The 20,304-nt window shown below is 36.9% G+C and overlaps 3 protein-coding genes across 6 annotated transcripts; 2 read left to right on the top strand and 1 right to left on the bottom strand.

The window, feature by feature from the left end:
• Positions 1-182: 182 nt before the first annotated feature.
• Positions 183-3,458, top strand: LOC117993435 (uncharacterized). Its single transcript, XM_069507004.1, has 2 exons — positions 183-514; positions 2,119-3,458. The coding sequence occupies exons 1-2, from the start codon at positions 382-384 to the stop codon at positions 2,712-2,714; spliced, it is 729 nt and encodes a 242-aa protein (XP_069363105.1). The 5' UTR covers positions 183-381; the 3' UTR covers positions 2,715-3,458.
• On the bottom strand, positions 3,390-5,957 carry LOC117993502 (protein SHQ1 homolog). The gene has a single exon (XM_034981308.2). The coding sequence runs from the start codon at positions 5,483-5,485 to the stop codon at positions 4,073-4,075; it is 1,413 nt and encodes a 470-aa protein (XP_034837199.1). The 5' UTR covers positions 5,486-5,957; the 3' UTR covers positions 3,390-4,072.
• A 1,709-nt stretch (positions 5,958-7,666) lies between these two features.
• Positions 7,667-18,619, top strand: wfs1 (wolframin ER transmembrane glycoprotein wfs1). 4 transcript variants are annotated; one of them, XM_034981301.2, is made up of 9 exons: positions 7,667-7,846; positions 9,515-9,619; positions 9,852-9,951; positions 13,984-14,103; positions 14,531-14,646; positions 15,058-15,165; positions 15,689-16,878; positions 17,131-17,636; positions 18,231-18,619. In XM_034981301.2, the coding sequence occupies exons 1-9, from the start codon at positions 7,813-7,815 to the stop codon at positions 18,598-18,600; spliced, it is 2,649 nt and encodes an 882-aa protein (XP_034837192.1). In that variant the 5' UTR covers positions 7,667-7,812; the 3' UTR covers positions 18,601-18,619. The 4 variants fall into 4 exon arrangements, with proteins under 4 accessions (XP_034837192.1, XP_069362947.1, XP_034837195.1 ...); XM_069506846.1 differs by having other exon boundaries at positions 7,667-7,847; positions 9,519-9,619; XM_034981304.2 differs by lacking the exons at positions 7,667-7,846; positions 9,515-9,619; positions 9,852-9,951 and adding an exon at positions 11,297-11,392.
• Positions 18,620-20,304: the final 1,685 nt, after the last annotated feature.

Raw genomic sequence — 20,304 nt, 5'->3', positions numbered from 1 at the left:
TCCATAAGTTATAGTAGGTAACTTATAGGTACTTACCTTTAGTAAATTTTACAATACCGGCTACCTACGAGTAGTTAGGTAGGTACTATAGTCGCGTAATATACGATACCACAAAAATAAACAAGTGTAGGTATATTATAGCACTTGTCCCACAGCCGACGACTAGCGAGAAATCGATTGATTCTAAAAACGAGTTGGCGAGAAGCGAGTGTGTAGTTGAGACAGCTGTTTTGTCTCTGGGTTATGAGCGAGTGTGCGAGTGCGACGGGCGATTACTCGCACTGTCGCTGGCATAGGCGGTCGAGCGAGACATTAGTTTACAATATACCCGGCGCGTCGCATGTATATCACGTATTCCTTTGAACTAGAAATCTAGATAATATGGACGAGCTATTTATTGAGTCCGTAAAACAACATCCATGTCTTTGGGATACAAAACTGCCTAATTATAAAAATTTAGAAGTGAAAGATGCAGCTTGGAAAAATGTTGTAACGGAAACAAATATTGAGAACAGTAAGTTTTTTTATTAACTATCATTTTAATTATGGTACTGGGGACTTATTTAAGTAGTCTAAAATATAATTATTATTCTACGCTACTACTGAGTACACAACGATGGGCGAGCGTGAGTCGTTGACTGTAATGTTAAATGTAGCCATTAGCCAATATGGCCGCGAACAGGATCAGCTGTTTTGAGACCGCCATCTTATAAGTAATTTTTAGTACAGCTAAGTCGCTCCACCCACGGCCGACAATCGGTGACCGATTTTTTGTCGGCAAAAATGAAACATACAGATTGACATATTCGGACACATCCTACAAAAAGACTGTCAAAAACAGAATCGCTATCCCGATCGATCCGATTGTGGGTGGAAAATGGAAAGTTCAGAAATCCGAGCTATATTCACCAATAGTCGACCGCTTGCACTTGACGGACATAAAATAACGCCTTTAATAATCTCTGAGAAATTATTGGATCAACCCAAAGGCCAAAACTATCTTTTTAGGGTTCCGTACCTCAAAAGGAAAAACGGAACCCTTATAGGATCACTTTGTTGTCTGTCAAGAAACCTACAGGGATCTTATAGCTGACATTTGGGGAAAAATCTGAAAACCGTGAATTTAGGGTTAGATCACACAAAAAAAAATTAAATTGTGGTCATGAACTAATAATTAGTATTTTCAACTTTCGAAGTGAGTGACTATATCAAGTGGGGTATCATATGAAAGGTCTTCACCTGTACATTCTAAAACAGATTTTCATTTATTTTTATGCATCATAGTTTTTAAATTATCGTGCAAAATGTCGAAAAAATACGACTGTAGTACGGAACCCTCATTGCTGCTGACCGTCCGTCTATTCTATCTGCCTTATCTCGTGAACCGTAATAGGTAGGTAGGGTTGAAATTTTCACAGAATATGTATTTCGTTAACAGCAAATATTAAAATAAAATTTTAAAATGGCCGCCATGAAAAAAGTGTTATTTTTTATAGGATGGTACGGAACCCTTTCTGGCAAGTCTGACTCGCACTTGACCGATTGTTTCCTCTGCACCTACCTCAAATATACCTATCCAAACACACGGTTTCATCTGTAAAGTATAAATCCATCTGCCTCAAATCCATGACGTGCACTTCTCACCATAGCCACTGCCGGCAGAGACGGACGTGTCCTTTGGTCACAAAATCTGTGATTTAAAATTTGGCAAAATTATCGTCTCGATTATCGAACCTGCAAAAAGTCTGACGTGGGCGGAGGCCTTAAGTATATTAGGCAAACTTTACACTAGCTGTCAAACGGCAATAGGCCCACGACACACTGAACTTCTGAAGATTTTTTTTACTTTTTAGATGATAATATATTCTATTGTAGGGCGTCACTCAGAAAAAGCAGAACATACGCAAGGGTATGTACAGATCACAATGCGTAGAGGTTATTCGAGATAATCTTTACAAAAAACGGTCAATAAAAATAAAAAATACGACTGTAGTACGGAACCCTCGATGCGCGAGTCTGACTTGCACTTGGCCGGTTTTTCGATTGCTTATTGCTAATAATATTTTGTTTATACATTTTATGAATGTAGCTATAGATTATGTAATGTTTTATTTACAGCTACAGCAGCAAAGGCAAAATGGAAAAATTTGCGAGACACGCACCGAGAGGCGCTGAAGAAGATCAACAAACACAAAAGTGAACGATCCCGTAAAAAAATTAAGTCCTGGAAATACTTGAGGCACATGGAGTTCCTAGTACCTCACATGTCCCAAAGAGACGCTAATGTCTCACCACCTCCTGATATGTCTCTAAATTCGGAAGACACAGGTGGGTGGGACCACAGTAATATTATATGTCACACTAATATGGATACTAGTTATAATATGGCAGATACATATACGTTACCAGTGGCACATAGAAAACAGATAAAGGATGAAATAGTTACTGATGACAGGGAGGGTTTATGTACATTATTAAAAGAAATAGAGGACAACCGGGAAAAGTTATTAGCTCAGAGAGAAGAGTTGCGTAAAGAATTACTTGCAGGGGATCCGTTGAAAGCTTTCTTTGATTCAATGTACAAAAGCACAAAACAAATGCCGGAGTATTATCAGAGATCAATAAAAAAGGAATTGTTTCAACTAGTAATGGAAGCTGAAGACAATATTGCCAACACTATAAATCAGCCTGATCAGGGTTTTAAAATTGAGTAATTTTTACAAATTTTTTTAGATAGAAGATATTAAATAAACTTAATAAATGAGTTTTTTATTAAGAGCAACAATTTTTTTTTTTTTTTTTAGTTTTTTATCAAACGGAAAGCCATAGGATGTGACAATAAGATATAGGATTAAATCGGGAAAAGCTACACGCTCAGAGAGTTGTGCAAAGCACTGCAACGAAAAGTTGCCGGGGGATCCATTGAAAGCTTTTTTGATAAAATTTACAAGAGCACAGACCAATGCCAGAGATCATTAAAAAATCAATGTACCCTAGGTATAGTGCATTCGAAATAAACTTGCGTGTTTCCATTTGAGACCGTCATTAACAATAACAATAAGATTATGCCATGGCGGGTGAATTCAAAAGTATCAACACTATGAGGTTGAACCGGCTAAAAATGAATGGGCTCTCTATGAGTGTTCGGTTTATTACCCCTATTGTTTACGTGGCATGTCGAATGTAATCCTATTGTTATTGCTAATGATGGTCTCAAGTGGAAACACGCCAGTTTATTAAGAATGCAAGCAAGAGTCACTCTGGCTGCCAAAAGAGAATCCCCAAGTGAGTTTTATTCTTTGATAGCTCTTGTTGCTCTTAAAAATTTGTGGAGGGAGAATTCTCAGAATCTCAGAATAAGTGTTGTCAGAATCTGTGTGAAAAATAAATTTTGACTTATGTTTATAATGATTTATTTATGTTTTAAGTTTTTATCAATAGAAGTACCTAGTTGGTGGTTAATTTTTTATCACATAAAATAATTACTAAACTCTAAACATATTATGTATTTACTGTTTTTTAAGTTAATTTATACTAACTAGTCTGCTATAGTAATCACTACCCATATTATAACTGTGAAAGTGTGTTTGTTTGTTAGTTTGTCCGTCAATCACGTCGTAATGGATCAACGTGATTTTTTGCATGGGTATCGTTAAAGACCTGGATAGTGACAGGCTACTTTTTATCCCGGAAAATGAGAGTTCCCACGGGATTTTTAAAAACCTAAATCCACGCAGACGAAGTCGCGGTCATCAGCTAGTTTATTATACATAATCCATCTTATCACAATTATTACACAACACTACTTTATTGATTACCAATTTATCACTGACATCTATATTCTCAATATAAGTCCCGCAAATTGCTATTGCGCTGGAACCATGTCTCATTAACGTCGAAATGAGGTAATTTTGACGTCATTTGACGTATATTTAAGTAAAAATATACCATCAGCTCGAAACTTGTCTAGTGCTGACGTCACTAAAATGGCGGCCACGCGCATTAGCAATTTGCGGGACTAATACTCCATGTTTAAATATTCCATCTATTTATTACATTCCCTTTCCATTATTCAAGATGTACAGTCAAAATGATCATCATCGGAATCCAGAACAGAAGAACCATCCGAAACATAACTGGTTAAATCATCTGAACTTGAATCAGATGAGTCTGAAAATGAATCATAATCGCTTATAAAATCATTCAATTTCGTTAATCCTGGTAACAAAGTCATAGATGCCATTTGAACTGCCATTTCGTTCTCCATAATCTGGCTCTCTTCTTGTTGTACCATCACTGCAGCTGCCTCCAGCTCAACGAGATCTAAAGCTACATTGTTCTTTGTTATTTCAACGTTAGCAATATTATTACTCAGGTCATCAAACTCTTCTGCCTTACACTTTTGTAAAAATATCAAATAATCCTTAATGTAGAGCTGGTTTAATATATAACGAGCGTCGTTACTTAAATTGAACATTCGGTGGATACTTAACATACATTTTATTACATACTTCTTTCCTTTCCTCAATAACGATACGAGATCGTTCAGAACTTTATTGCATAGATCAAAGTTTCTAAATATCGGATAGACAAGTGCTCTTCGATAGCATGCTATCAGAACCTCCTTTACATCTTTGAACGCACAGAACCAGCTTAACGTTGCCGATAATTTATTAATTGTCCAACTCGATTCAACATTACTTTCATTCAACGTTGTTCTCTTATCGTAACAATATCCAAAAAGTATATCAACAAGACCATAAAAAACTTGCTTGTATTCTGAGTTGCTCAAAATGTAATGCTTGTTAGGTAATTCTTTTAAGATGGCCACTTCTTCTTCAGTAAATTCTATATTTTTGTCAAAGTCAGCGCTGTCCCATGACATTGTGGCATCTAAATAAGGTGCTAGGAGTTCTTTGTCGAAGAAATCAGCTAAATAATGATCTGAGGAGAATTTGTGGTCTTCGTACTGTTCTCTCAAGGCGTTCCTTTCGTGTACTGCCACTTGTTCGGGAATCCTTAGCTCAAATATTTGCACAAACTCAGTACCTATTTCTTTGAACTCTGTTGATATTTTGTTCGCGAAACCGAAAGAGTATTTCTCGCCTACATCGTCTTCGATATCTTGCTCGATTGTAACACCGTCGTCTTCCAGCATCTCTACCAAGTCTGGATTAACATCCGGTATATCTCTAGGAGCCAGTAAATTGGTGATCATGTCAAGATTTTCGAAATGTTCCCCGGGATTCTCTTTATCGAAGGTAAGAGTAAAATCTCCCGAGTCGCAGGTATACGAACCTTTGGAACGATCATTCTCAACTATTCGCCCAGGTAGTCGGAGTCTCAGAAAGTATGGGCTAGATACGAACAATAAATTCTCACCGTCAACATCGATCTCAGTTTCGCCGATATTTGTGTACGGTGCATGGACAGTAATAAACACGTGGTTCTCGTCTTGTGCTAACTTAAATCGAGGAGTTAACATTTTGATGCGCAGCTATTAGCAGCTGCACACGGATACACTGAACATCAATTTACTAAGCTTGCATGAATTAACGTAATTACTGCGTAGCTTACTGAATAGTATAAACAAAATAAAATTCCCTAAAACCTCAGCAAAACAACGAAAATCTTGAACTCACGGAGGTAGAATTTTTGTTGGAGTTAAGCACAGCACAGAGTACATTGATTATAGGAGTATTAAGGCTCCCCCACACAGGCGCGTTATTATAGGTCGATAATATCGCATGCGTCATTGCGATATCTGTTTTCAGTACCTACATTTTGTATTAGGATTTAGGATGTTCATGTAGTTCACAGACCAATAACATAATATAATTATGTAGTTACACACTGCTGCCGTGCTGCGATAATAACGCCGCAATGGAAGTAGGATGTATTTAATCTATGGACGTATTATTACTTTACTACTACTTACTTACTTGTCTTTTACGTTAGTCTAACTTTTTTAATCAGTCTAAGTAGGTACGTCTTTAGCTTTTTTTACAACCATTTGACATGAAAATCTTATCTGACACTTGACACTTTTAATTTATTTATTTCCGGCCCTGGATGTCAGTTTTTTAAAACTTGACATTAGCATTTATTTACAGAGTGTAGGTATAGATTTTATCTCAGGTAATTTGTATAATCAGTACCCATATTATAAATGCGAAAGTGTGTTTGTTTGTTGGTTTGTCCTTCAATCACGTCGCATCGTAGCAATGAATAGACGTGATTGTTTGCATGAGTATAGTAAAAAACCTAGCGAGTAACTAGGCTACCTTTTATCCCGGGAAACCAAAGAGTTCCCACGGGATTTTTAAAGACCTAAATCCACGTGAGTCACGAGCACCAGCTAGTCCATAGTTACTAATATTAAAAATGCGAAAATAATTACTCCGTCTGTTTATCTGCTAGTTTTTCACGGCCCATCCCTTAAACTAATATGAGGCCCATCCGTTTAACCGATGTTTACAAAATTTGGTTTATAAAAGTTATCCGTCCTCAGTCCTGTTATTCCCTTCTCAAAGTGGTCGCAGGGGATTTTAAAAATGGAAATAAACGCAGACAACATCGTGAGCATTTTTAATAATTTTATAAATGAAAACAAATTGTTTAATGTGTGTAAATAGCTGGTTAGGTAATTGTTTGAAATTTCATTTATTGTTCGATAATTTATTTATCTACTAATATTAATATTAAAAGAGGTAAAGTTTGTAAGTTTTTTGTAGGAAATAATCTCTGGAACTACTGAACTGATTTTGAAAATTCTTTCACCAATAGAAATCTACATAGGTACTTCCTGAGTGACATATGCTATATTTTACTATCAAGCACCCGTGCTTCACACACCTTTGAGAACATGGAAAACTCTCAGGCATGCAGGTTTCCACACGATGTTTTCCTTCACCGTTAAAGCAATTGATATTTAATAATTACTTAAAACGCACATAGCTTCAAGAAGTAAGAGGTGCGTGCCCGGGATCGAATCCCCTACCTTTACCTACCTACGCTTTAATTTTTGGGAGTCTCTAACCGCCTCTCAGCCTGATTTTTAATTGAGGATTTTTATAGTTAATCCGCATAAACAAGTGAAGCGCGAATTGAGTGCGATTTTTTTTTCTAGGTCGACTATCTAAATAATAAAACCAAATCAAAAGGCGCCCACGCTGAACTCACTGTTCTGTTTAGTTGCGGGGGCGAAATATGAAAGTCACAACACAATACAGTGCAGTTGACTAAACAGTAAACACCGTAACATGCCCTATTGTCTTTTCCATAGGCGTGTATTTTATTTCGGTCGCAGTTTATTTTCAGTCACCCCTCATGCAAAGTATCATTGGGTAGGCAGTTAACTAAAATAAACAGGAAGTTAAATCTACCTATTGACTTTAATTTAGAAACCGAACAGATAGGTACTTCCCTTAAGCGCTCGAATGGTTTTATATATTTCTGTTCTTTCTTTTAATTTAATAATAAGTAAATAAATAAAATCGCTTTGTTTAATTTCTGTAAATTGGAAAAAACAGCCCTAGCACTAGTGAAAATCGATTGAAAATTGCATCGATATAGAATCATGCAAATCGAGTTGCAAGTTTGCAACTTAAAAATATTTGGCATCGATTGTTTGACAAATGACAAGTGTGAACTGTGATGTCACAAAATGCAAAATGTAAATCTCTTGATGTAAATAAATTGGCGAATTTGCGAAATGCGAATCAGTTATAAACGTTTCATTGTTGTTCTAGTGAAAAAAGTGCGGTTCGAATGAATATCGTAAGCTGAAAAACTATCTACATATTAAAAAGAATGCCATCGGGACGAAAACGATGGAACTTGCATGGTAAGTCTTGTATTTTTACTATTTTAACTCAATGCAATTTCAATTTCGAATCACTTTTTAACGATTAACGCGGTTTGTCTAGAAATCTCTGAATTTTCATATTTAGTATCGCAAAACTTTTACCTGCAATAGTATTCCTGTCTTTTAATCAATTTTACGTGGGCTTTGACCTTGCATTATTAAATTACACAACTTTGATTAATATAATGAAGCTTATTATACCTACCAGATACTAAAAGTACCTTGTAGTTATATATCTTCAAGATATAGGCTGTTTCTGTGCTAAAATTTGTTAGACAAGTTCATTGGTTGAGTTGATGAAACAAAAGAATAAAAGTTGAATTCATGTTCAATGGGTTGAGCTGTTTCAAGCTATAACTGTTTATCAAACTACTATCTGTGTTATTGTCATCTACTCAAGCATGAATAGGAAACTATAAGAGGACACTGGTGGTGCCACCGGTTGTATCACTGCAGTGTCTTGAGCTACCCAACTAGAAACACCAGAGCCCAGAGCAGACAGGGTGGGTCACATCACAGATATACCAGATATGCAATTACCGTGGCCCCCTCAGTCCCGCTCGCTCAAGCAGAGGTACTTACTTGTGAAATGTTAATCTATTTTACGTTCCCTTCGGCTATTGTAGCCTAGTATTATACTATTGCACAACAACCCACCATTGCACAATAACTTCAAAATCTCACGTAAAAATACATTTTGGCAAACAAAAAAAAGTGGCCACGGTGATACGGACAAAACATAATCATTTTATCACGTTCTAATAAGAGCTTAAATGCATTTAGCTATCTCGCTCTAACAGTACGTGATAGGGCTACTTCTAAAGGTGTTTATTCTGAGGGTCACATCAACAGTGTACATGTGTGAATTAAATCATCATTTATTAGATAAGATTAGATATTTTAATATTTTAATAATTAAATTAAATTACATATAAGGAACACAAATAAAAACTTATAATACAGATAAAAAAACAAGTAATAACAATTAAGTAGACCTAGGTCTAGTAGATGTATGAATGGGCAACCCCGGCACTAGTAAACACTGTATTACAGTGGGTTGCCTTCTCCATTTCTAAAAACTTGAATAAATGTTATTACAATTTGGTGCCTTAAGGTCGGACATGTTATACCGGTGTCTATTACAAGTGATAGTGGTGTGCATGTATGAGCAGTGTGAATATATAAAATTTAAAAAGCATGAAATAAAAATTCAAAAACACACGACAAAAAATTACAAAAAGTAAAATTAATAAGTACTTATAATACAATAAAACTTAAAGCTAGCCTTATCTAATTACTATATAAATCATGACTACGTGGAATGGTGCCAAGAATACTGGCTGCATATCTGCGCTGGACAGCCAGGCTGATCCGTTGTGCAAAAAAGTTTTTTTAGCACTAAGACTCCATGGCCTCCACGGCAAACGGCACAAAAATGTAACTCTCCATAAGTACTTACAGTACGCGGCAGAAAGTAATGGGTATCAACCTTTATAAGGAGATAGCTGATTTGCAGAGCATTGTCTCTGTCGTTGAGACTGACAAAACGTCATATAGGTATGAGTGTTTTTTATTAACAACTTGTTCCGTTAACAATTGGTACTTCACAGCAGATAATATACTTTTTGAGTATCGGTATTGCTTCAGATGGACCACAAGGCTCCCTGCGGAGACTTCGGAATCAGTTGGCCGAGGATGGGTGTGCAGAGTCACAGGTTGTACTAGCTAAACAATTGTTGGAGGAAAAATGTGGTAAGTATGACCTGCCCAGCTTCATCATCATCATCATCATCATCATCATCATCATAAATTTTTTTTTGTGATATAACCAAAATTCACGATTTTTTCTATAAAACCTACCTGCCAAATTTCATGATTCTAAGTCAACGGGAAGTACCCTATAAAGTGATCCTTTAAAGTGTTTTTTTCCTTTTGAGATCCGGAACCCTAGAAATGTAATAAAATGTGTCTTTTTATTCTTTAGAATTGGAGGCAGATAAAATATCAAATTTTAAACAGGCCCTAGAATGGCTCATTTGTGCTACTGAACAGGCGCACCCTGAAGCCAGAAGAATGCTTAGAAGGTAAGTAGCTATCATCATCAACATCACAACATAATCAACCTATCGCCGGCTCACTACAGAGCACAGGTCTCCTCTTAGAATGAGAAGGATTTTGGCCATCTACTCAAGATGCCTCAAGTAATTTTATTTATAAACTGTCTATAGGTTTGAAGTGTTATTGTATGAAGGATTTTTGGGATACTGATTATGAAAAAAAAACCGGCCAAGTACGAGTCAGGCTCGCGCAATGAGGGTTCCGTACTACAGTCGTATTTTTTCGACATGTTGCAGGATAATCCAAAAACTATGATACATAAAAATAAATAAAAATCTGTTTTAGAATGCACAGGTGAAGACCTTTCAGATACCCCACTTGATATAGTTATCTTACTTAGAAAATTGAAAATACAAATTATTAGTTCATGACCACAATTTAATTTTTTTGTGTGATCTAACCATAAATTCACGGTTTTCAGATTTTTCCCCAAATGTCAGCTATAAGATCTACCTACCTGCCACATTTCATGATTCTAGGTGGACAGGAAGTACCCTGTAGGTTTCTTGACAGACAGACGGACAGACAGACAACAAAGTGATCCTATAAGGGTTCCGCTTTTCCTTTTGAGGTACGGTACCCTATAAAACCGTCCAAGTACGAGTCAAACTCGCGCACTAAGGGTGATATTTATAGAGCGCACTCTGACTTAGCTTAGACTTAAGACAGAGTTAAAACAAGACAGAGCTATATCTCTCACATAAATCTGTCTCGTTTTAACTCAATCTTAAGTCTCAGCAAAGTCAAAGTGCGCTCTATAGAGGGTTCCATACTCGGGTCATTTTTTCGACATTTTGCACGATAAATCAAAAACAAAAAATCAGCTGTGTATGCGGTCATTCAACTAGGTGTCTAAACTTGTAGGATTTTAAAGTATTTTTTGGTCGAAATATAACACGTCATAAAAATGATTGCAATCGACTGTTACTGATTCTGAACAAACTACTTTACGGTTTTGCGTATACTAAAATAACGTTGTATAGGTTCATGCATCTTTGAACTTCCATGTTATACAAATGTTAACTTTCATGTTTTTTTTTAATTAAAAGTGTGCGAGCAAATGAGCAAGCAGGCGGGTTGATGTTAAGTGATTAGGATTACCGCCGCCCATGAACATTTGCAGTACCAGAGGAACTACCAATCCGTATCCACTGCCAGCCTTTCAGTGTTTTCTCCAAAAAGTTAAAAAACAAAAAAAAAAGTTGATTACAATGACATTTTAAATGTCATTTTACCCAAGTACTTCTATTTTCTATTTCTATGCATTTTACGCAAATTTTACGAAAGAATGTGGCGAAAATATGACATAAAACATTTTCAAATTAAATTATTCATAAAATCTTGTTAACATTGTACACCATTATAGCTATTATCTCTATAAGTGAAATTAGAAGAAAATGATATGAGGTAATGATCAGAGAGCTAGTGGGAAGTGTTGAGGTGTAGTACGCGACAGGTTTACATGGCAATCGGGGTAAGGACGCCCCGCACACCCGCACACCCGCGCAGCCCCCGCGCTAACCCATAGATCGATTTCGTAAAACCTGCATCAATCAATATTACAATCTCTATTGTTCTGATTGGCTGAATTTGTGCGAATCTTGTTGCAACAATGCATTGTAGCCAATAGTGAGCAAGCAAAATTCTGGAAAAACTATGAATCTTTTTATCATCGTTATAAAACTTCTGATTCCACAAATAATTCACTTGACAAAAGAATTACCAGACAAATAATCTAAATATATAAAAGGAAAAGGTGTTCTAAACCACGCGGACGAAGTCGCGAGCATAAGCTAGTCATTTCATAAAATACCATTTGACAAACAATTGATTTCTTAATCGTGTTAATTAGTAAAACAATAAATAGCATATTTTTAAAAAAATATAAAGCCCTCCCCCCATAAATTAAGTTTATGATATAGAATAGGAAAAAACAGGCACAGAGAACTTAAAAATGAGTGGAAGAAGAAGACATGTTGTGCCGACCCCACGTAGCGTGGGATAAGGTAAGGAAGAAGAAGATAAAAGGAAAAGGTGACTGACTGACTGACTGATCTATCAACGTAAAGCTCAAACTACTGGACGATTAGGCTGAAATTTGGCATGCAGATGGCTATTGTGACGTAGGCATCCGCTAAGAAAGGATATTTGAAAATTCAACCCCTAAAGGGGTGAAATAGGAGTTTGAAATTTACGTAGTCCACGCGGACGAAGTCGCGAGCATAAGCTTGTCATTTCATAAAATACCATTTGACAAACAATTGATTTCTTAATCGTGTTAATTAGTAAAACAATAAATAGCATATTTTTTTTAAAATATAAAGTCCTCCCCCCATATTTTAAGTTTATGATATAGGATAGGAAAAAACAGGCACAGAGAACTTAGGCTGACCTAAATTCTTCCTAATGTGAGAGGAGACCCGTCCTCAGTAGTGGGACTGTGATGGGTTGATCATGATGATGATGAAGTATAGATAGTATGAAATAAAAGTTTTTAGCTATTATCAACTATGCCCTTAAAACTTCCTATCGGCTCTCTTCCTCTGACATAAGCCACAATTGTTTGCATTCTTTGAAAGCGAAAACAAGAATCTTGTAGGCATTGTTTAGTTCATTCCTTTTAGTTCACCATATTATACGCGTGTGTTACGGTTTACGTTATCTATAAATGAATATATTTAAAAAAAAAATATTATAAACAATGTCAATATCTCTTATAATTACTAATTATAAACTACTAGCTGATGCCCGCGACTTCGTACGCGTGGATTTAGATTTTAAAAGTCCCGTGGGAACTCTTTGATTTCCCGGGATAAAAAGTAGCCTATGTCACTGATTGAAGGACAAACCAACAAACAAACACACTCACATTTATAATATGGGTACTGATTATTCGGTAAAATTTCATAAATAATACCCGCGACTTCGTCCGCGTGGACAACACAAAATTCAACCCCCTATTTTACCCCCTTAGGGGTTATATTTTCAAAAATCCTTTCTTAGCGGACGTCTACGTCATGATAGCTATCTGCATGCCAAATTTCAGCCCGATCCGTCCAGTAGTTTGAAGTGTGCGTTGATAGATCAGTCAGACAGTCAGTCACCTTTTCCTTTTGTATATAGATACAATTTTTTTTATAATTTAAAATGTCATTTTAGACCCTCACAACAAGCCTTTTTATCAGACACAAGGCCTAACACGAAAGATTTTGAAAAGTACGCATAAGTAAAGTAATCACCTGTAAGCATATTTTTTACAAATATTTATATTTATAAACATGAAAACGTGCGGGTTGGATCTACGTCCGAAACTGATAAGAAAACGTAGTAAGAAAATATTTAAAGATCTTCCTTAAATGCAGGTAGTTAAAAAAATAATACAAAGTACCACGTTCATTCATTAATAACAATACAAAATAGTGCTTCTAGAAACGCGCGGGCGCAGTGAACGTGAATTAATATTTTTTTCATTGATTCATTTGTAATTGCCTTTTAAATGAATGAAAATCATAGAGATTTGGTTGTTTGGAAAATAAAATGGGATAAAGTGCAAGCCGAGCTACAACAAAGGATGTAAGATTTTGATCGAAAATAATTACTCCTACTTTTAATAAATTAGGACGCCATTTTTGTTGTGGTATTTATGAGTATGACATAAAGCGAGGTTAAGACTAGCAAGAACTTCTTGCAAGTTATTCCGCAAGTACTGTTTACACTACGAGCAATATTGTACATGTACACACATTTGTGACTTGCGGCAAGTCCAGCAAGTTACAAAACTTGCGGAAGTGAGCTGTTTTCACGGTAGAAATAGCTTGCGCTTAAAAATTTTGTAATTCAGTGTGCATTTTTCGTTGATTTTCTAGTAATTAATCTAAAGTAAAAACAATCAAACAAAAGTGAGAAAAGTCGTGCGATATTCAGCCTTTTTGCAATGTATTAAGGTTGAATATGTGACTGTCATGTCGTCTGAATTGTTGCTATTTTGTTTGTTCCAGGTGTATTCGTTCGGGTGTAATAGACGAGGACAGTGCTCCGATAGTGCGAGCGAAGTCTTGTTTAGCGGCCAGTCGACAGGAAACTGTTGCCAGAAAGGCTGCGAGGGACCTTTTTGCCAGGTAACTCAGCTCAACTGCTGGACATTGGCCTTTCCGAGAGCATAATTGTTCTACAATGGCGCTGATTCTGTTGTTTTTCGCCAAACTAAATTTAGAGAATGCTGTGATAGCCTAGTCGGTAGGACGTCCGCCTTCTGATCGGAGGTCGGGGGTTCGACCCCGGGCACGCACCTCTAACTTTTCGGAGCTATGTGCGTTTTTAATAATTAAATATCACTTGCTTTAACGGTGAAGGAAAACATCGTGAGGAAACCTGCATGCCTGAGAGTTGCCTGCGAAATTTTTGTAGTCCACGCGAACGCAGTCGCGGGCATAAGCTAGTTTTAAAAATATATAGAAAAAGACATCACAACATTTCGGAAATTCGTTTCTGTTCATATTTTGGAATCCAAATTATGAATAGAAATGAATGTATGTATGCTTTCAGTCTATCAAACGGAGAGCAATACATAACCACCGCCCAGCTGGAGCGTCGTATCCGCGAGATTTGCTCCACCACGCTGAGGAAGGGCGATGACGATGCTATAGACGATGACTCACCAGGTAAATGTTTTATTCTATACAAAATACAATACAATACGACTGTAATACGGAACCCTCAGTGTGCGAGCCTGACTCGCACTTGGCCGGTTTTTGCTTTGTATGGTAGCTTATGACATATGTCGTAGATAATCGCTGGTATTTTCACGGATGACGGATATAACTCTGGTGACGGTGCAGTGCGTAATCGCCGTAACACTGAATGATAGCCATCGAGCTCATTTGACATTGGTTCGTTCTACATTGCTGCTTCATTGCATATCATTTATCAAAATATTTTTTTGTGGACAGCCTTCAATGGATTAAAAATAATTGTCAAATGAGCTCAGTGACTCAGTGTTAAACACTGAGTTAGCGAATAAGTAGGTTCTTTTGACTGTTGTAAGAATGAGACAAAATATTATTTATTTACAGAAGAGGCTAGAGCCTTAGACGGTGAACAGGCCTTGGAACCCTCACAGCTTCAGGCCGGGGACCATATACACACAAATGGTACCATTCGCACACATGACATTGATGATGGTAAGTGATTATATGTCTAATCCCCTTAATCAACCCGGTAACTGTAATGGTTTTTATTTTGCTCTTAGTTTATATTGAACATATTATTATAATAGTTATTTGTGTTACAAGAAGTGATATTTTGTACCTCGACCGGCGTTATTTTAAATTTAGAGCGAAGAATTCCAAAGTAGAATCCTGAGCGTAGCGAGGAATTCGATATACGCTGCCCGAGAGCAAAATATTCTCAATAATTCTTTCTCTATAAATAAAACACGCACGAACGCGGATCAATCAGAGGAAAGAAAGCCCAAACTCCCATAATAACAAAATAGAATATTGTCCCCGCTAACACCTAATCGTGAGGAAACCTGCATGCCTGAGGGTTCTCCATAATGTTCTCAAAGGTTTGTGAAGTCAACCAATCCGCACATGGCCAGCGTGGTGGACTATGGCCAAAACCCTTCTCACTCTGACAGGAGACCCGTGTATATCCCCTAATGTATGATAAATAAACCATTTATTCTAATCTTTTCTCTTACAGATTACTCAGACAGATGGTCACAGAACGACGAAATTCGCAACCTTACCGTAGACAACCTAGTTTCCGCGGCCGTAGACTATTGCCAGGGCGAACTACCTCTAGTCAGCTACGAATTGACCCTCACAGACCCTAGCATAAAAGCCCTAGACCATATCCCCATACTCCACCAAGCTTTCCTACATCCCATAGTCTTTATACAAGTTCTTTATCTGAAACTCTTATACTATCTCGGGTCATTTTCCTTCAGGCTATCAAATATTGAACTATCACTCTTACTTATAGCATATTTATCCGTTAGTACCGATAGTCTTTACCATTTAGTCCCATTAGTTTTGTACTACGCAAGCATTATAGTCATGACCGTATGTACCTTCAAGATGTTGCTCGCGAAACGACAGTTCATAGATTTCCGGAAATGGTCCGGGCTATTTTTACGGTATAGCGACGGAAATCTGCAGCCGGACGAATCGGAAAACTTATTCGTCCGGAACAACCTTGGACCTTTTTTGCAGTTTTTCGTAGCTCTGTTTGTCAATTTGTTTTTATATCCGTTTATAGCGAGTCAATGGGTGCCGTTTTCCGAATTCTGCGTGTTATCCTTCTGTTTAATGTTCTTGACTCTGTTTTCGTTTGGTACAAACGGCAATCCTTATCCAGACGTATTGGCATTGATTTCTTTTGGTATAAACGTCTTAGCGAAGTACCCTTATGAGAAAGACACAGTAGTACATCAAGGTTGGCGGTTTCTGGATTTGCACATATCTAATTATCCGTCTTATATTCTTGGGAATAGCATTGAGTTTTGTTTGAACGCTCGGGTTTTTTTCTCTTTACTTATACCGGTAATTTTGTTTGTAATGGCTCGTAGAAGTGATTGGTCTGGGTTTTTGAAGTATGCCTTACCCCATTGCGTGACTCTGAGCTGGTTACAGATGTTTATAACTTGTTCCCATGGGTGTACAACGTACGGGTTGATTAGGGGTACTTTGGCTTTAGTTTGCTCGTTCCTATTCCTGCCCCTTATGGGCATAGTGACTGTGACTTTGCCCATATTTGCCTTCCTCCAGTATGTGACGATATCCAAGTTTGTCTATACTTTGACGGTTTTGGTTGGACTGACTGTTGGACTGGGAGTGACGTGTTTGCTGGCGAAGTCGGAAGCTACCAAGAAATTCGTTACACCGTTTCAGGTACTTTTATGATTATTTATACTTACTTTTTCTAAAGTCTTTTCTGAAGAAAGTAAAAGGGATTGCGCTAGGTATAAACATTTGGGATGGAGATCTCGTAAAGAGTGAAACGAATTTTTAGTAATACAAAGAGAACATTTTCTAGCTCTCTCATTTACCCATGTGAATGAGTGAGACAGTACGTTACTCGTACTGTCTCAGCTTCAGTTCTATGACGCAACGGTTTTTTTTAATGTATGTTTTTGTTTTCAGCTCGCAGTCGGCCTGATTACACTAGTGTACATAAGCAATCAATTCCTAATACAAATCCAAGACGACGGCCTACCGTCCGGCCTGATAGAAATACTGGGCGAGAAAAAATCCGGCATAAAAAACCTATTAAAAAACGATTTCATGACCGATTATGACGAAAACACTTACCACATAACCTGGGATGATTATTACAACCAATGTAATACGCCATCTTGGACTGAAAGCAATATGGCGTCCACTCAAATAAAATGCTCGGTGTTAGACGGCGCTAGTATAAATTGGGAGGGTTATGTTACTGATGTCAAATTAAAAAGTGTACGCAATCGTTGGAGTTACTTCGCGTCTTGGTTACCGGGTGTTTTGTCGGAGTACTTCAAGTGTTATTATGGCGAGGAATATTCGACTCTGTGTCAGAGCGCGGAAGGTGCGATGTTAAATGACTGCGAGTTTGTTAGCAGCGTCGCGCGGCAGAGCGCACGGAGCTGCCACTTGAACAATCTGAACGAGTGAGTATATTTCTTTCTAGAAAAAAAAATTAATTTCTACATAAATTAGGGATTTTCGCTGCGTTGAACTTGTGGGACGCGTGAAATAAATTACGAAGGTAATCATAACGTTAGTTCTATTATAAAGTAAAGGTAAATAGTGGCGCCGATTCTGTTATCTTTCTCTAAACTAAATTAAGAGTATCTACATCTTTTTCCTTTTAATATTGCTAAAAGGGGACGGAACATGAATTTTACATTTGAAGATTCTAGCAAAAGTCACGAGGTTAGACGGCTCGAAATCAAATTTAAAACTGTCAAACTGTGTCTGTCCTTTTCATATTACATTAGTAAGAAGAGGATGCGAATACTCTAAAATTTAAGAGTTTATTGCGCGTCCGGCTAACTTTCATCATAATGCTCAACCCATCCCATCACCCATCACCCAGTTCGGGTCCGTTGTAAAATTTGACCCCCCCCCCCCCGCATTTTTGGTATTTAAAATTATTTTGAAGTCGTCATATATTAATTGGTACAGAGAGCTACTTTTAACCCAGTCAATCGAAGAGTTCTCACGAGATTTTTAAAAAATGATTTTTATTTATTTATTTACAGATACACTTACGAAGTCACAGTCAACATGGAGGCGAATGGGGGCCTACTGAAACGTCATGCGGAAATATCTCTAATATTCGATAACGTTTTCACCAACTTCACGCGTCTGCTACGTTCCGATGACAAAATTCGCTTCCGAGGCGTTCTGACAAACGAAAATGACTCTTACAACATTGGTAATAAGGACCTCGTAATCAAAGGCCACGAAATAAAATGCATAGAGTGTAAAACCGCGAGAGGTACAGTCACCTCGGGAATAAGATATACGTCGAAACTGTCAGAATTGTGTAAAACTGTTGTGAACGATTGTGTTGCATCGGCGAAATATATAATGAACTTTCTGTTGAATCCTATTATTGTTTTTAAATAAACTTTACGACTACATGTACTTTTTTGTTTGTTTGTATTTTGGTTGTTTGAATTTTTGTCATTTTCTTAATTTATTCACTCAAGTTTTACGATGTTTTTTGCATTTTGTCATCTCTCCTACAATAGTTCTAATATATATAATACTTCTTGTTTGAAAAACGTGTTTAAAAAAAAATTATACCATAAATTTCTAAAACATTTTAATACTTCTGTGCGTGTGACAAAAAATTCCGAGGCGTTCTGACAAACGAAAATGACTCTTCCAACATTGGTAATAAGGACCGCGTAATCAAAGGAAACGAAATAAAATGCATAGAGTGTAACACCGCGAGAGGTACAGTCAGCTCGGAAATAAGATATACGTCGAAACTGACAAACAAATTCCGAAAATCACATTTAGAATATTAGTAAGATAAATATTTGGTTATATTTTATATTGGCTTAAGACTGCATTTAAGAAATACTAATCATAAAACGTTTTTTTATTAGTACTTAGTCATTATTTTTCTACGAAATATTAAAAAAATCTATACTTACTAAATATTTATATATAAATACAACAAATATTTAAGAATTCATTTGTTAATGTTCACTATAAAATCTAAAAATGTATGTACTAAGTAATAGATGTATTTTGTTAGTTTAAATTATTGTGAAAATATTGTAGAATAGGTATAGAAGAGAAAAATGTTTACTAAAAATAATTGTTTAGACGGCCACAAACGGTTGTTCGATTTTAAAAATTACACGACCACAAGCTAAATTATTGAACCTTAGTAGGTCGCGTTACGGAACGTATTTCGAAAGCTAATAAGAATCTTGTGGCTGTTGTGCTGACCACCGCTTGTTGCTGTCTAGACACTTTCTTAGTAAAATGTGACAATATAGTTTATGTACTTGGTGTAATTTATTCAAAATAATATATTATTTTGATCGAATCTCTATTTTATTTTTATTACTCATATAGTACGATTCAAACTTAAATGCGTCTGCGTGAAGTTAGCTTTGCGATCTTGCGCGTGGTACACTCGAGAACTAAATCACTTAACGGGCGGCGGTAGGTTCCACCTCAGCTTAAGCAAGCTTAAACAAAGTACTTCTCAACTCGACTGTACAAACAAACAAGAAACAAGACACGTATAGCGAGAGAGAGAGACGCATCAAGGAACTGGCGGGAATGTAGGAGCGAGACGTGCGCTGTTACCCTCCCCGCTACCTCCCCAACCTCGGACACCCAAAATGTGTGTTCTGCGCAACGTCGTGCGCAAACTTCAGGGGCACATTTACGTTTGAAACGTACTGTACCTACAGGATATTTTCTAATTATGCACGATTTTTTTCACTAAAAAGTTAGTATAACGCGCTCTCTGTTACTACATAATCCTATATACAAATGTCAGAGAAAAAAATCTCAGTAGCCGCTAACCATTTTGTCACCAAACAATCGCATACGAAACTGTTTTCAAACGTTTTTGAAAACATATTTGTCCTTTAGGCCATTGCGTTTCAACGCTCGTTGGGCAACACCTCAAGTTCGTCCATACAATGTGATACTATGCACTAATGCATGGCCAAGCATTTTATTCTGGTGGTAATGTGTTTGTGAATTATATCCAAAGTTAGATGTCAATATAATAAGGGTGGTTTCAGACTAGCGTATTTTTTTGCGCGTATACGGTCGTTTCAGCGTACGCGCTTACACGCA

Source organism: Maniola hyperantus, chromosome 24 (genome assembly GCF_902806685.2).
Source record: "Maniola hyperantus chromosome 24, iAphHyp1.2, whole genome shotgun sequence".
Taxonomy (NCBI): Eukaryota; Metazoa; Arthropoda; class Insecta; order Lepidoptera; family Nymphalidae; genus Maniola; species Maniola hyperantus.
The sequence above is the reverse complement of the archived record's forward strand: the minus strand, read 5'-3'. Positions and strand labels throughout refer to the sequence as shown.

Excerpts from the sequence above, each read along its gene's own strand:
- LOC117993435 (XM_069507004.1), top strand. The coding sequence starts at position 382 with ATGGACGAGCTATTTATTGAGTCCGTAAAACAACATCCATGTCTTTGG. Across the intron at positions 515-2,118 it reads GGAAACAAATATTGAGAACA|CTACAGCAGCAAAGGCAAAA; the intron begins GTAAGTTTTTTT and ends TTTTATTTACAG.
- LOC117993502 (XM_034981308.2), bottom strand. The coding sequence starts at position 5,485 with ATGTTAACTCCTCGATTTAAGTTAGCACAAGACGAGAACCACGTGTTT.
- wfs1 (XM_034981301.2), top strand. The coding sequence starts at position 7,813 with ATGCCATCGGGACGAAAACGATGGAACTTGCATG. Across the intron at positions 14,104-14,530 it reads GCGAGGGACCTTTTTGCCAG|TCTATCAAACGGAGAGCAAT; the intron begins GTAACTCAGCTC and ends GTATGCTTTCAG. Across the intron at positions 16,879-17,130 it reads AATTCGTTACACCGTTTCAG|CTCGCAGTCGGCCTGATTAC; the intron begins GTACTTTTATGA and ends TTTTGTTTTCAG.